Below are 16,035 nucleotides of genomic sequence, written 5' to 3'. Positions count from 1 at the left end.
AAGTGTGCACATTGTATTGGTTTTTAACTTTTTTTTCTTTTAATTTCTGCTATTGTAATATTTTACTTAGATACTTTATTATGTTTTCAAAATTTGCCCTTACTGTACAGTCTTTATTTTTTTAGGTTTTTATTTTGGCTTCAATATTTATGCTTTTATTCTTTTGTAAATCATAATAAAGGATATTTCTACTTTATTCTATGCATATGAACAAGACCATAGGTTATAGTGATATATCATAAAGGTTAAAATTATAATTGTATTTAAGAAAATAAATCCCTAATTGCGGAACTTTTTTTTCTCTCCTTGGTTCTGTCGGGACGTTTCCGTTGCATTTCCGTCTAAACATGGCGGAATATGCTAACCTGGTCCGAAGGGCTTTGGGACAGCTAGGGGGTCATGGAGGAATTCGGGGTCTTTTGACACAGTTTTTTAGGTCAGTTTAGTCAACAATATTACCAACTATCACCTTGTATTTAATTATGACACAGAAACTTAAGAAACAGACGGAAATTCCTGCTTAAAGCTATGACTCTGTGAAGCTAACTGTAGTTAGCATGTTGACAACTAACTGTACATTTGCCATATAAAGGACTCATAATGAAATTTAAATGAAATGTAATATTTGGAATGCCCATTTTTAAACTCACAAGTGTCTCGTTTTATATCAGTCGTTTTTTTCTTAAAATATATTCAGGGGTAGTTAAAATCAATGTTTTGCTTGTGTTTGCAGGGTGAACGATATCAAAACAGGCACTCTTATTGGTATTGATAAATACGGAAACAAATACTATGAAGACAAGAAGCACTACTTCTTTGGTAAGTTTTATGTTTCTCATAATGTTCTTTAATCACGTAGATTAAATAGAACCTGTCTGACTAGATGAAGTCAGACTGGTTTAAATTATTTTAAAATTCAGAATTTTGCTCTCAACCAGAAGAAATCTCAATTAGCATCGCTAATTTAAACCAATTCTGCAATTAAAGAGTTAATCAAAAGATGAGTCTTGTTAATTGCCAATATTTAATTAAATTCAAGGGGTGTTTTTTAATTTATTACCAGAGGGTTGGTTTGTGGTTTTTAATCGCTAACAAAATCATTTGAAAACTGCTTTCTAAGTTTATTCAGATTATCTTTGTCAGATCTTAAAATTAGTTTGGCTTTAAACATTTAAGTGTGGCAAAAAAAACAAGAACAAAGTAAACGTGTAAGCAAAAAAGCACTGTAGTTGCTAAAAAAGGAACACATTTTAAAAAATTTTATTTTTAAATTCTGTATCTTAAATGGCTTATAAAAACCAGTTAACTTTATGTACTGCATAAATGGGTAGCTGTGAAGTCAAGACTGGAATAATGCTACAGTATTTATTTAATGTTTGCTAATTTAAAACGGTTTACCCATTTTAGACTTTTTTTTTAACATTTGCTTAAACGTTTCAATCTTATGGTCACGTCGTCTATTTAAAATTACTATTTTGTAGTCTACCTCATTCTAGATTTACACAATTGATGCTTTCCAACTTTGTGGTGTTTGTTGTAAGCCTAAAATGAATAAATTATCATACAAGCTAAATAAGTCCAATATCCAATCGTATTTTTGTTCCAAGCAAGTATGTTTTTTTTTTCTGTCTTAGTTCCAGATTTTAAATCATAAGTCTTACTGGACAATTAAAGAAACTGCTTCTTCTGATGTGTTATTTGTGTGTTCAGGACGTCACCGTTGGGTGATCTACACCACAGAGATGAACGGAAAGAGAACATTCTGGGAGGTGGATGGCAGCATGGTGCCAGCTGAATGGTATCTTCCTTGTTTTTAATCCATGAACTGTTTGAACACTTGTTGGAAAAAGTTAAACCTCCAAATTAAGCCAGTGATAGTGTTTTCTGCCATTCCAATTAAATGCTGATTAATTTAAATATGGTTGCGCGACTGCAATGTAACCAAAGCTCCTCGTCTTCATCATTCAGGCATCGCTGGCTGCACTGTATAACAGAAGACCCACCCACCACACATCCTCCGGAGCCCAAGAAGTTCCTCGCCGAGGTTCACCAGTTCAACGTGAGTGGCTCCCCGCAGCAGTACGTGCCGTACCCCACCACCCGCAAGAAGATCCACGAGTGGGTTCCACCTAAAGCCGGAGCCCAGTGAACTATGACTGCTTTATGTTCATGCTGTTAATTATAATTTCCTGCCTGAATAAAATCTTTATCCTGATATTTAAAAACAGCATCATGGTCCTTCCTTTCAACCTGTTTTATATTGTGATTAAATTCTGAAAATGAACAGGAAAAGAGGTGAGTTGATCGTGACTCACCAGCAGAGGAAATTGATGTACAACCTATGATGGCTTCTTCAGATTCACTGTAATGCAGACTGCTACAAGAAATATTTCCTGCCAACTGCCATCACCATCTTCAATAGCTCTGAAGAATCTGAATTAATGAACTACAACAACATTTAATGTCCCTTTGGGATTAACAAAGAATATTTAAATTTAATGCAAAAGTAGACTGAGGCACACACAATCATTTAGTTCCTATATCCTATTCTTATTAAGAATTGAATAAAACACGTTGTGTTTTTAAACATATTTAAAACAAAAAATCCATAAGGCAAGCCAAGGATTTCTTTGGTGGTTTTTGTTAGCGGTACTAGCTAGCTTGTCGAGGAAATACGATCAAATTTTGTGATCACGAAACTTCCTTTCTAAGGGTTTTTTTTTTTTTTTTACTTCAAAATAAGAGTCTCAAATAGTCACTTGTTTCAAGCTAACGCCGCTATCAAATGCGGGAGTCGTAATAAAAAGAACTCACCTGTTTTTACAAGGAGCCGTTAGCCACAAGATGGCGCTTCGCGAATCACTTGCCACTTCGACGAGAAGTTTTAACCGCCCATCACAAGATCTCGCGAGAATCCTCCATGTACTTTAGCGTAATTGAACCGATGAATGAAGAACTTCAAAACATTTTGACAATGAACCAGACTTATGGATATCCAAAAATTTCCATCGGATATCCTTGATGACTTATTTTTTATTTTATCATATTTCATAAGCAAACGGTGAGTTTGTGTTGCCTTAAGATTCATCTACAGGTGTGCCTTCGTTTTACCTCATTGTTGTGAATTAACCAGCTTCTTTCTAGTATAAAGGTTCGTTTGTACTTTAGCACAAACGAAATATGAATTTCAGCTAAAAACTCAGAACGTTTGAGATTAATGTAAAAAAAATTATAGAAAAAACTTTTAAATTTTTGAGTTTGAAAAGTCAAAATTGATCGAGAAAATAAAAATCAGTAATTTTGAGATTAATCTCTAAAATTTTCTTTAAAAAAATAAAAAGAATTCGACTTTTGAAACTGAAAAATTTCCAAGTATTTTCTAGAATTTAATATAGTTTGATAATTTGATAACAGCTAAACCCTTTTTTTTATTTGTAATTTCAGACATTTGCAGCTGTTAAATGAGGAGACTTTCTGTTTTTGTCGCTTCTTCTTCATACCAGTCTTTTGGAGGATGTGGAAGCAGAAGAAAATCATCACGAACGGAGTTTTACTAGCGTTTAATGGCCAAAAGGGGGCGCTCTTTTCTTAATCTGTGTCAGTGAGTCAGAGCTGCCTCCAAAGCTTCATCAGTTTGGCTCTGAAGGCTTCTGGCATCGTCTTCTGTCAGCATTTTAGCGAACACTGATCCGTTCCCATCTGTATTCAGACATCAGAGGAGATTCGTTTTGCAAAGTGAAGGAGGTGTCGCATTAAAATCCTCAGAGTAATTTCAGAACAATCAGCTGTGAGTGCTTTGATGCATAATTATAAAACGTTCCCAGCGCACTCCAACCTGAAGTTCTCGCTTTTTATTCAGCAAGGGGCTTATTAGCTGCTCTTCAGCTACGTCTACGTCTCTCTGCAGTCTGAATCATCGTCTGCAAATGGAGCAGATAATTTGAGCCTCTGACTCTGTGACTGCTGATGCAGCATCTGGCTGAGGTGGCAGCGATGCCAGCAGCAGAAATGCAATGAAGAGGGTGAATCCTCTTCCTCGTTATCTCTCTATTTGACATCGCTAACAGTCAATGTTTTCCCCTGAGTGGTTTCTGCTCCTGGAGGAAAGTGTGAGATCTGTCCTCAGCGTTTACCAGAACGTAATTCTCCAAATCTTGGGTTTGTTTTAATGGATTTCCTGCACTCATTTGGGCTGAAAGGCTGATAAAAAGCATCAGAGTTTATGTTTATGCACAAGGGCTCCAGGACAGACGTCAGTGACCAGACACATGCGTGAATAAGACATTGTATGGAGCTCTGGTAGTGCCAAAAAACTCAGACCTGGCATGAAAAAATATAAAATTTTATTTGTAATCCATATCACCAAACTCTATAGGGTTATGAAATAGGGTGTAAATGAACCACATTTGGGGAATATTTGCTCACTGTCTTTTATTTATGTTATTTTTGTAGCATAATTAGGATAAAGTAGTTGTTTTTTAAATGAGACTTTCTAAATAACTTAGACTTGGACTAAAGGAGTCAACTGAAGTGGTTGGACATCTGTCTGTTTCCCTCTGGTACTTCAACCCATCCATTAAAGCAAAGTTATGCAAGTGAAATTACAGGGTGTGGTAGAACAGAATGGTTTTGTTTATGAAAATGTTCCAAACTGTGTTAACTGAAAGTCCGATCTGCAGCCGTGATAAGAGTCAAATTCTCAGGACGAAGAGCAAATCAGGTTAAATGCTTCCTTATTTTATCTAAATTAGCTTTGGACCATCTTCTTTAAAACACAGAGTTGATCTCTTATAAATTCAGGTTTACGTAAACAAACAGCAGGCCATGCAGAACTACAGAGCTATGGAGAGCCATTTCTGACTTTGCAGAAATTTAAACAAATGTTCATTTTTATTGTCTGATGTTTATCAACAGCACAGTTACTCATTCCTCCAGGGGGAATTGCTAAGAACAACAAAAAAGACAAACTGATGCTGAAAATATCACTCGTTTATTATCCTGTCTGTTGGCTGGGCGACAAAAAGAAGCATCTTCTTCCCGGTTTGGACAGAATGTCCCAGCGAGCTGAGCGGGAGTGCAGAGTCCAGCCTGGCCGTGTAAACACGCCGGCCGTTATCTGGCTGTCCTGTTCAGTAAAACGTCTTCCCCTCAGGGAGCGAATCCTGCACTCATTCATTTCCCTCCTCATCCTCTCCTCCCTCCTGCTCTCACCCGATTGGCAGGTTTCTGCTTCTGTCTGATAGTGATCAGAGGGGGAAAAAAAAGCCTTTACCCCAGAGAGAGCGCGCTTGGTGGCTATAAATGTTGAAAACACACCTCCACCGGAGGAATCCGAGCCGCTTTGATTCTAATAGCTGCTGCCACACGGAGACCAAGATTTCACAATAAGACTGTTGCTCACGAAACACAGAGAGAGAGGGAGAGAGACGCTGCTGCTGCTGCTGCTTTGGCTGCTCTGTTGGAGTCCTGAAGCTTCAGAGTGCCAGCGACCCACAGGGGGCTTCATGCACTTCCATGCACTTTGACCTCAGGCTCTGAGGGAGAGGAGGGATGAGGAAGAATTACAGCGCCATCCCGCTCATCTGGGTGACAGAGGTAGAAATGCACTTTAAAACTCTCTCTGTTGTTGTTGCTGCTGCCGCCGCTAGCTTGATGTGGTTTCCAGTCAAATCTCTGCTCTGCAAAAACACAAAATCTGCAACTATTTTAAAATGAGACAAAACTAACTAACAAGTAACTTGTTTGCAAGATGGAGGAGCTTTGTTATAGAGAAAGTACCAGTTCAACTGGCGGATTATTTCACTGATAGCAACATATTTCAGTGGAACCACCAAACTTTTAACAATGACAAAACGTGATAGTTGCTACTGGTTTTGGTTTTATGATGTTGAACTGCCTTTTGCTGAACGTTGCTACACAACTAAACTTGATTAATTGATTGATTGATAGTATTTTTCACCAGTTTTAATGAATTAAAGCTCTACTATCTTGCTAATAAGTTACTTGAAGTTCATTTCGTCTTACTTTAAGTGTACGAAGAAATTTGCTCATGAAACTAGACAGAAATGCTTGGTAATATTTTGTGTTTTTGAAGTTTGCTGTTGAAAAGACAAACCAAATATTACAATCTTGATATTTACCCAAACAACGAGACTTTTAGATGTCCTTCTGAATCATGTTCTGGTTTTTAAAAGTTTGTTTTTCGCTACCACTGTGCAGTCAAGCTTTTATGCCGACTTACAGTAAAAGTGAAGGAAGTACATTTCTAACAGCTAAAGGTTGAGTCAGACAAGTTTCACCACGTTTCATTCTAAGTGCATGCATGCCGTTGGCCTTCGCGGTTTGAGTAACAGCTGAGGAATGCCGGCTCCGATGCACACGTTTTTGTTTTGTTTGTCTGGTTAATTATTTTTTTTCCCTAGCTATACCATGAAAGTTTCTATTCTGTAAAAAAGGAAACATTGCGTTGTTGTGCTGAGTGTGTCCATGTCTGCACACCAACATCTTACGTAAGCCCTCTGCTGCAGCACAATGAGGCCCTTCCTGTCAGGCCAGCAGTCATCTTCAGTCCACAAACCAGGAAACAGCCGAGGAGAGAAGCCTCTTTTTAATCGCTCCCTGATTTGTCAGCTCCTGATCTGCATTCATCTTTCATCGACGGCTGTTATCACGGGTTTTTGCACTCTGATGTGCCGACAAACCCTCGGCGGTGGCTGTTTGCCCGTCCCTCTCATTAATCTCTGTTTTTCTCTGCTTGACAGAGGAGATCGTGTCAGCAGCACAGGCCACCGTCGCCATGTGGGCTCTTACTTAACGGCTTAAGTGGGATAGTTTGACTTTAGTTTTATTTCTTCCTTGAATCCAAAGCTGACCTTGACTTTAATTCATAATTAAATTTTAAAAAAGTTAAAAGTTTTGATTAGTTTTGCAACTGCTGTAGATATTTGTCCATCTTTCAGTTGCAAAATCATGAAAAGCCTATTAATGGACAGTATCATGTAAAATGTTTAACTTTTTCTAGTTTTACATCATGTCATAATGTTATTGACGCATCTAAAACATAGTAGAAGTGTTGCTTTTATTCCTTCATGCATGTTTAAAAAATCAATTAATCTCCATGGCAACCATTCAGCTGTGTAAAACGCCTGAGTGGACCAAGCCCCGCCTTCAAGGCGAAGCTCCTCCTCTGAGCTTCCACCACTTAGTTCCTTCAGACTAGCCAGCAGCAATTAGCAAGCACCTCATTAAGTGAGCTACTTCTCAGTGCAACGCTGGTAAAAACTTTGCTACAGCTTTAATCGAGGAGCCATGTTGTGATGACTTCCTGAAGGAAGAGTTTTTAAAGAGACAGAGGCCCAATTTCAAGGTTTTAAATTACTAAGTCAATTTTCTTTTAAATTATGTTTGTTACATACAGCATTTTTATAACAACTGAAAGTAACATGGCTACTTGAATGTGTTATAAAGCGCCACTACTACTATAATCTTAAAAACTCTTGAATTAGTGTCTAAAATAATGGCTTAAAATGTCATAAATTTATTTTTAAAATGTAAGTATTACATTTTGTTATGGCAGCAATTCTAAATGTACGTTTTTTTTCTTGGGGCTTTTCGGTCAAGCAAAAGTTTGAGTGGCACTCCATCTTCATTGTGTTGTGTGACTAGAGGCGACTGATGCTACCGCTAAATAGCTGCTAACATGTATACCCTTGCTAGCTAGCTAGCTTTCCTACGCTTGTTTTTGCCACTGACTGACTTCTACTGCCAACGCATTTGAGGTTACTAATATTAATATATGAGGATTAATATGGTAGAGCGCCATCTGCAGCGTGAGAAGCAAAAAGCCTGGTTCATACTTTTTGCTATGCTTGATTGAAACACAGCAAGTTCCACCAACCATCCGTTTTTGTCTTAAATTTTATTCAAGATGGCCTTACAAAAGTCTTTAAAAGTCGCAAAGTTGACTTTCTAAGCTTGCAGATACCCTCATTAAGAACAATACCAGTCAGCGATCTGGAATAATCTTCATTTTTTTCTGCATTTCATCAAAAATAACAGCATAGTTCTAAGAAACTCTTGGGCTCCTGTCAGCATCTGTACATCTGAGCGTTTCTGCTCGCTGCTCTTCCTGGTAATTCAGAATTAGTACCAGCTGTTAGAACCAGATTTTTTCCCCGCTGGTGCATATTTTCTGCTTCCTATAAGATATATGGAGGCATTTTCAGTTATGAGCTCAGCCAGAGTTTCCAAGAAATCAAAGTTTTGATCTGAACTAGTTTACATTGGATGAAAGTTCAAGCTCCATTTCCATTTTTGTTCTCCATTCATTAACCTGTACATGCATCTCTCTTACTTACAACCAAACATACCATAATATTCCTCCATACTAATTTTCATTTACAATCACAGTGAAGTCCAAATAAGGACATTTTAAAAATCCCATAATTGTTTGTATTGTCAAGATTTACAATTTTCTTTCAATTAAAGTGTCTATAAATATTGAACATTTGAAAATATGACTAAATTCAATTACTGTGTGCAGTTTAGTGATACAAATCACATATTACCAAAGTTTATCTTCATCCAGATATTGTCCATCTGATGCTGAGTTATTGGATAATTTAAATGAATTTGTCCCGGAGAGACAGAAAGACATTTTTCTCTGTTCTTGCGCGTTTGTGTTAGTGCTAATTGAGAGTTATTGCTTTTCTTTGAGGATTTTATGTTCAGCCGGAAACATTTATTTTTCTAACTCCTTTTGATTAAGTGAAATGCTTCTCCTGCCTGCGAGTTTTGCTTTTAGTGAGGTCAAACTTGTTTGTCAATTGTCTTCGGCTTCTGGGGAAAACTGGTGCGATCCACTTCCTGATAAACTTCCCCGTCGGCTTAGGAATCACCCTGTAGCTTAAGATCAGCATTCTCAGGAAGGAACAGAAAAAACCTGAGCATGCTTTAATTGCAAGTTTACATGCAGGCCTGAGTCATCGTTTTGATATTTTTTTGAGATGCCAAACTCAAAATTAGCATTCAGAAGGAGAACAAAGCAACTTTTTCTGCTTGGTGGACTGCAAGCTGCTGATTTGATTTTAAACACCTGCAAATCAAAATCAAATTAAAGCCTCTACTTAAAAAAGTGAACACATTAATCATGATATCCTGTCTTTAACGACATAATTGATTTTGTCATGATAGACATGATGTTTTAATGAGGCCTCACATTTTTGCGTCACTCTTCCACAAACTAATTATGTTCTCTTACAAATGGGGCATTTCATGCTGGTTCTGATTCATTATGTTCCCTCACTGATTGCTTTCACTTAATTACTCATACAGTATTTTTCCGGTAATTGCTCTCCAGACAATTTATTCTGGGTGTCCATCACATCCACATGGTGGAAAAAAATGATGTAAATCAGGACTCTCAAAAGATATTAGACACATAAATTTCACTGTGCAGAAGCAATCAACACTCATAAAAATATTTAAAAATAAAAATACAGCTTGACTGGTTGCCCTAGAAACCAGCTGTTAATGTCTATAACACTAGATTATAGATATAGATAAAAAGCTTTAGCTATTCAAGCTAAAAGAAAATACAAATTTAAGCTACGATAAGAAAAAAGTGTTCACATTTCACCTCATAACTGTTTTATTTAGAGATTTATTTGTGTTCACATAATACATTTTAACTAAAATTGGTCTCAGATCTAGGGAAAACTGTCTATTTAGATGCTAAGCGTTAGCTAAACACTAACTGTACGTTTGCTAGCATGCTAATTGCTAACTTGAAGTGTTTCCTAATGAAGCAGTTGCTTCAGTCTTTAAAAAATGACTAAGAAAGACAAGAAAATAAATAAATACCATTAAATGATTAAATTAAATTTAAGTTTTCAGATTCAATGACCCATTTCAGAAATTACAACAAAGTGTTACATTTTTGTAGCATGTTTAGCTATTAGCAGTTAGCAGTTTATTTCAAATTTTTAGACCCAAGTAAATTAGACAGATTTTAACTAGATACATCATATTAAAGAAACAGAAAATTATTTAGAAGAGTCATCTAAGCTTTTGAAAGTAGGATAAATTATTTGTTTTTGCAGTTCAAAAAAATATGTATAGAAAGTTTTAATTTTTATTTTGTTTTTATATTTGTGACCCTAATGTCAAGCAAACACAATACCAGTAGCAATATCCTGTTTCTAGTGCATATATAATACATGAGGATTATATATCAAAAAATACAAGTCAAAATTAGATGAATCATGTGATCATATTATTATTATTATTATGCCTGAAAGTGATAAAATAATCAAAAGGCATCAGGATAGCTGTGTACAGTTGTGATTCTGATCCCTTTACCCTTTTTCATCGCAATAACTATTTATAAAATTACATTTTTGATAATCTAAATCAATAAATCCAGTTTCCTATAATTTAATATAATTATTTAATATAATTTTCAATACTGTTTCTCTCAAATTGGCCAAGCTACAGAGAAAAAGGGCATTTTCTATCTCCATGTATAAGCAGCATTATGCTGCATTTAAGAGGATTTGTTCACTGACTTGTCCAGTTGAGTCAAACAGCGACATAGCCATGTGTGTGTTTGTGCGTTTTCATCTTCATTAACATATAACCTTGTTTTTTTCTCGTAGCCTCTAGCCACCGACTCAGAAAAGAGAAAAAAAGTTTTTTTTTATTTTAAACAGAGGCAGTTTCAGTGAAGCTAACATCTTTGGTACATCCCCAACTTGTCTTTTCTAGCTTATCTTCATTGGTTAATTCTAAGAAACAATATTATTTATTGAAATTCAACATCTTTAATCAATAATCTGGTTCTTATCATCACATTGCACGTTTTGCTAATGACACATTGATCTAGGTTCTCATTTTTCCCCAAAAACAATAAAATTTTTGGCCGCAGAATTATTTGATGAAGTTTGTTTGGACCGTTTCTGTCCTTTTTTAAAATTTCAATTTTAGTCAATTTATTTTTACAGCACAATACAAGTCAAATTTCACAGACAAATTTCAAGTCCATTACCTACATTTCAAATTGATCCCAGTTGTCAATCATGTTCAGTTTATTATTCAAAGTGGTTAAAACGTTTTTTATCTAAGGAAACTTAACCAAAACAAAACCTCGGAGTGAATAGACACTTTACAAGGAGTACTTTATATGTTAAAAAAATAAAAAGTACATTTTACAAGATATTCTAGTTAATATAGAAACAGAATAATGAAATATGTGAAGGTATATTTACTTCAAGAAATTGTGATTAGCCACATTATCCAGGAAAGATGCACTAATAAGACAAAATTAGTGATCCAGAAGGCAGGAGCACTTTCTATAAAAATAAAATACTAATGATTCTGTTAATTAGCATTATCTACAAAAGAGACACAAGTAAAAAAACTAACCTAGTTGAACCGATTTTGTTGCACAAAAATGCCTCAATTAGATGATGCCATCTCTGTAATTAGCAGACATTTTTAGTCACCATGCTGGCGTTTTCTCTGCTTAGCTTTCTGACATTTTGAATACCAGTTAAGCTGTTTATTTTTATTTCTGACCTCTCATTTTTTTAATATCACATCTCTGTCTTCCAATTCCATTACCCTCCATGTCCCAACATTTGCCGTTTTATGTTGAAATAAAACTACAGAAGGGTTTTTAAAACGCTCGAAGAGAAGACAAAGCAGCTGAAATGTCACAAGCTGCTGGTGCCGAGTGGGCAGTGACTCGGGCCTGCAAAGGGACAGCGACACATGAAAGCTGGTGTCCCAGCAAACCTCCCCCGCATGCTTTCAAAGCGTGACCCCTTAGATGTTTATTTCAAGCCGCCTCTGGTGCCCTCAGCATCCTATGAAAGCATTCAGGGATTCAATGGGTCACATCTGCTTATGCTGTGGTGTAGCTGCAGGGTTTGGTTCATTAAAGTTGTGAATAAAAGCTAAACAAATAGTTTTGGTTACCAGCCAGGCCTCAGCATATTTTAATACAATTTAAATCTCATGTGTACACACTCTGCATAATTATTTTTTCCCTACTTTCAGGAATTAAATCAGACCAAACTTTTCTGTTTTAGATTTATTAGGACTACCAATCTTAATTTAATTCCAATCGATTCTCATCTCCCTTCACTTTTCTGTCTGGGATTTCTCCCATTGAGTTGGATTTCTCTCATGATGAATTTCAATCAGGCCAGTCAGCAAACAAAAGAAGAAGTTGTGAACAATGATGTTGATGTTCTGTTTAAGAATTGTAGTGTTTCTGTAGTTTTAGCAATGAATTGAACAAAGTCGTTCAGTTTTTGTTTGCCACGCTTCCAAATACTGATCTACTAAAGTCAGAGTAAGAGAAATGTATAACTGAAAGAACATGTTCAAATTAAGAGGTTGTGCAAATGATTCGTTGAGATAAAAAGAACTGAAAGTGCAAATAAATGGTTTAATATTGCAGCTAACACTAGCTTTAAACACATGGCCGAAGGGGTGGGCATTTATTGTATTGTTCATAATTTATCGTGATAAATTTCTCAGTACGATAAGAATTCTGATTTATTGTTGTCACAATAAATACCAACTAATGATGTTTAAAAACCTCCAAAACTGTCTGGAATAGTTAAACTTTACTATTTTCTCCACATTTTGTTCAATTATAGTATCAATAAATAGGAATTCATTTGAAGATTAAATGCTGAGGTTGATCAGAAACTCAATCATTTCTCTGGAACTTTCATATTTATTTTATCAGCTTAAATTGTTTTATTTTCAAGAAACAGCTGAAAAAGTCCAGCTCTTCTTTTTATGAAGCTTGAAAATGTCTTACAGCTTATTTCTGGAGTCTAATGATATCAGAAAGCATGTAAAAATTGGTTTGAGATATTTAATTGTGACCCCTGATTAAACCACAGTAACTAAAAGCGGCTTCTTGTCAATAGATTTATTCCACTGATTTTTAAACATCCCTGCTTGGTGCCATGCATGTTGAAGGAGTCAACATATTTCTGTTGATGTGAAATGAAATAAGTTCAGACCCTCATCGTGTTTCCCTGAAAGAAACTATTTGAATGGGCTTGTAATGGTCTGAGATGTGATTACTGGAGCAGCTTGACTCGAGGCGAGCCACAGGTTTTTCATGCATAACAATGAACAGCGATTGTCAAAGACGGAGTGAAACTGCTTGAGTGCTGAAGCAGCAGGAACCCACAGAAATGGCAAAAAGCAATTTTATTTTCCAAGAAAGGCCACATTATGTGAGAATAAATGTAGTAACAGAAATTTTTTTGCAGATCCCTGTTTCTTTGATGAATAGTTCATACAGATTGAAGCGGTTTAAAGGTGACCTATTTTGCTTCCTTGAACAGGTTAGGGTAGGTCTACATTTTTTGCACAAACTAATTCTGAGTTAATGAGGTTTTAGTCTGGTCAGTTCTGCCTTTCTGAGCTGTTTTAAGGCCTCTTGTCACTTTAGTCCAAACAAACGCAATTATACAAATGTACATCTTTGAAAAGCATTAGTAGAGCCTCCATTACAACCAACAAAAACGCAGCAAGTGATTTCTGGATGTAAAGTCAACAACAAAATACTTTTCTTTTCCAGAAGTCATTGTACAGTCTAAACAGCAGCAAAATCAGCTAAAACGGTAACATTAATTTCCTTTCTTTTTTTTCTTTTTTTTTTTTTTTAATTGGTGACATTTTACACACTTCTATGTTCGTCTCAGGTCCAGTAGGTTGACTTCTTGACAAACACATTCAGGTTCACTGTATTTATTCTAACAAAATAGGAAATCAAGTTGGTGGTTAAGATCAGTCCAGCAGCTTCTGCCCCTCCATATTAAATAAGGTACAATAAATAACCCTAAACAAACTACAAAGCAATTACTCCCAGTTAGCAGTTAGCAGCAGTTAACATAAGTTAAACGTAGCTAAAATGGACAACGTTAATAATGATAACAGTTAAAAACGTATACAAAATACAGCTAAATTACTCATGAAACACCGAATATTATTAAATTTGTCTAAAATATATTATAAACTATAACTCTTTTAAAGACACAGAGCTGATCCCAACACATTCCACAGTTACCGACGGCAACAGGAAAAGGGGGAGGAGCTGTCAGTTACCGTTACTATGGTAACCACCAACTGCCAAGACTTAAAACACCAATAAATCTCTGAAGAAACAACGTGTTGACTGAACAAAATAAATTCAAAGAATAAGTAATTTGACAAACGTAATCACATCTATGATATTAAAATAAAACCCTGTTACACTGCAGTTGGCTTTATATATTACATCACACTTTTGGATTTCTATCCAAATAAAATTCATCAAACCTTTTGGTTGTAACATGACAAAAAGTTAAAAATATGTAGATGTTGGGTTCAAGAGATGACACATCCTCTTGTCCAATCTATTAAATAAATTTTTTTACATGGACATAATTTTAAGTTTGAAGAGCATTTTCTTTTTAACTCTTCAGATTTAAACCCCTTTTATTCTCACTGTCATTTCTCCGGCTTATTCAAAACCAGATTTATTCTCCCCCTTTTTTCTTCTCCATAACAACTGTATCAAGGTCACTAATACTGTAACAAAATAAAACTCTCCAGCATATAAAGCTGAGTGAATAACGGAGTCGCATCTGCTTAGATTTACCGTTAGCCTTTTTCCCACATCCCCTGGCTCAGCCACTGATTTAGTTCCCCTGCCTGGTGGGAACAAAAGAGTCGGCTGGAGAGGAGGGAACCTAAAGAGCAAAATGCTATTGTGCAGATTGAAAAGAGCTCAGAAGGATTAGCAGGAGGAGGAGCAGTGGAGCTTCTTCTTCTTCTTCTGGTTGCTTTTGCATTGAGAATGGAAGGATGAGTTCGGCAGAAACGAGGGGGATACAGTTCCCACTAATTCAGAGGTGCTAAAAGTGCAGCCTGGGGGCCATTTGTGGCCCTTAACTGCAATAAAAAATGGCACAAAGTTGTTTTTCTGGCTCAAGGTTGGCAGGTTGAAGCATTAAACAAATCCTTTGGTGACATTTTCACTGCCTGTTAAAAATACAGAAAGTACAACAGAAAGGATTCATTAAAACAAACATTCAGTAACTTTTACTCTTTGATTCACCCTTTGAGTAAGCTCAACTAAATAAAGCAAAGGTTTGTGACGAATGAAGAATCCAGATCCAGACACAGGGTTTCCCCCAGTGTATTATAAGCCTGGGGGGCCACCAGGCTTTACTTGTGTCCCCACCAGGCTTAGCATTGCTTATTTAATTAATTTTTTTTAGATGTTTGCATTTTTTAAGACTTTATAGTTAGTGCTCAGGTATTAATCTCAACAACAGATTATCAAGTGATAATTTTCAAAAATTTTTTGTCAACCTAAAAAAAAATGTAACTCAAAAAAAATTGATGGGCCGTCAACGATGAATGACTACCAAGTGCCCCAACCACCAGGCTTAGCAGGTTTTCTGGGTGAAAACCTTACAGACAAAAATATTAGAAAAATCATCAACATTTAGGATAATGTTTGTGTCTATTTATACAAGGCAAACCTGATGGATTTTATGTTTCAGCTCCCTTTTCTTTGTAAATCAGAGTTTTACTAAAATACTATGTTGTGCTAGGCCAGATAAGAATGAAACATGGAAACTCTGACCCAGTGTGACAGCTTTCAGAGTTTAGATTTGGTCTCCAACAAATCAGCTTCACAGCCTCTTTGTCCTCTACCTGATCCGTCAAACCCAATGACAGGCGCCATCACAAACAGATAACCGACGCTCTCACCTCGTCTGCTGCAGCTGACGAGGTGTTCTTGGAAAGGATTTAGTGATGTTGGACAACAGACAGGACAGCTGACCTCTGAGCGTTTGATGATACCATGTCAGACTGATTATTTCTGCCTGGTGTACATGTGAGTGCCCAGAATAATAATTCTTCTCTAATCCCCAACCTCCAGTCTCTGTTGCAATTGGATATTGGTGGAAACTTTGTAGTTCTATGAAATGTTGCCTTCGGAGGCCAAGATTCACA

General features: G+C 36.2%; 2 protein-coding genes across 2 annotated transcripts in view; both read left to right on the top strand.

Annotated features, from left to right (window-relative positions):
* Positions 1 to 312: 312 nt before the first annotated feature.
* ndufa12 (NADH:ubiquinone oxidoreductase subunit A12) lies at positions 313 to 2,225 on the top strand. The gene is made up of 4 exons (XM_015000809.2): positions 313 to 436; positions 734 to 819; positions 1,711 to 1,798; positions 1,969 to 2,225. Exons 1-4 carry the CDS (start codon positions 348 to 350, stop codon positions 2,147 to 2,149), a joined length of 444 nt encoding a protein of 147 aa, XP_014856295.1. The 5' UTR covers positions 313 to 347; the 3' UTR covers positions 2,150 to 2,225.
* A 3,080-nt stretch (positions 2,226 to 5,305) lies between these two features.
* The window catches only part of tmcc3 (transmembrane and coiled-coil domain family 3), a 42,108-nt gene continuing 31,378 nt past the window's right edge, over positions 5,306 to 16,035 (top strand). The window contains exon 1 of the mRNA XM_015000802.2: positions 5,306 to 5,595. Within this exon, the coding sequence (XP_014856288.2) occupies positions 5,551 to 5,595 (45 nt within the window). The 5' untranslated portion in view covers positions 5,306 to 5,550. The remainder of the gene's footprint in view (positions 5,596 to 16,035) is intronic.

This window comes from Poecilia mexicana, unplaced genomic scaffold, assembly GCF_051168715.1.
Source record: "Poecilia mexicana isolate PSO_F unplaced genomic scaffold, ASM5116871v1 scaffold_23, whole genome shotgun sequence".
Lineage (NCBI taxonomy): Eukaryota > Metazoa > Chordata > Actinopteri > Cyprinodontiformes > Poeciliidae > Poecilia > Poecilia mexicana.
This window is presented reverse-complemented; position numbering and strand designations above follow the sequence as displayed.

Excerpts from the sequence above, each read along its gene's own strand:
- ndufa12 (XM_015000809.2), top strand. The coding sequence starts at position 348 with ATGGCGGAATATGCTAACCTGGTCCGAAGGGCTTTGGGACAGCTAGGG. Across the intron at positions 437-733 it reads CTTTTGACACAGTTTTTTAG|GGTGAACGATATCAAAACAG; the intron begins GTCAGTTTAGTC and ends TTGTGTTTGCAG. Across the intron at positions 1,799-1,968 it reads AGCATGGTGCCAGCTGAATG|GCATCGCTGGCTGCACTGTA; the intron begins GTATCTTCCTTG and ends TTCATCATTCAG.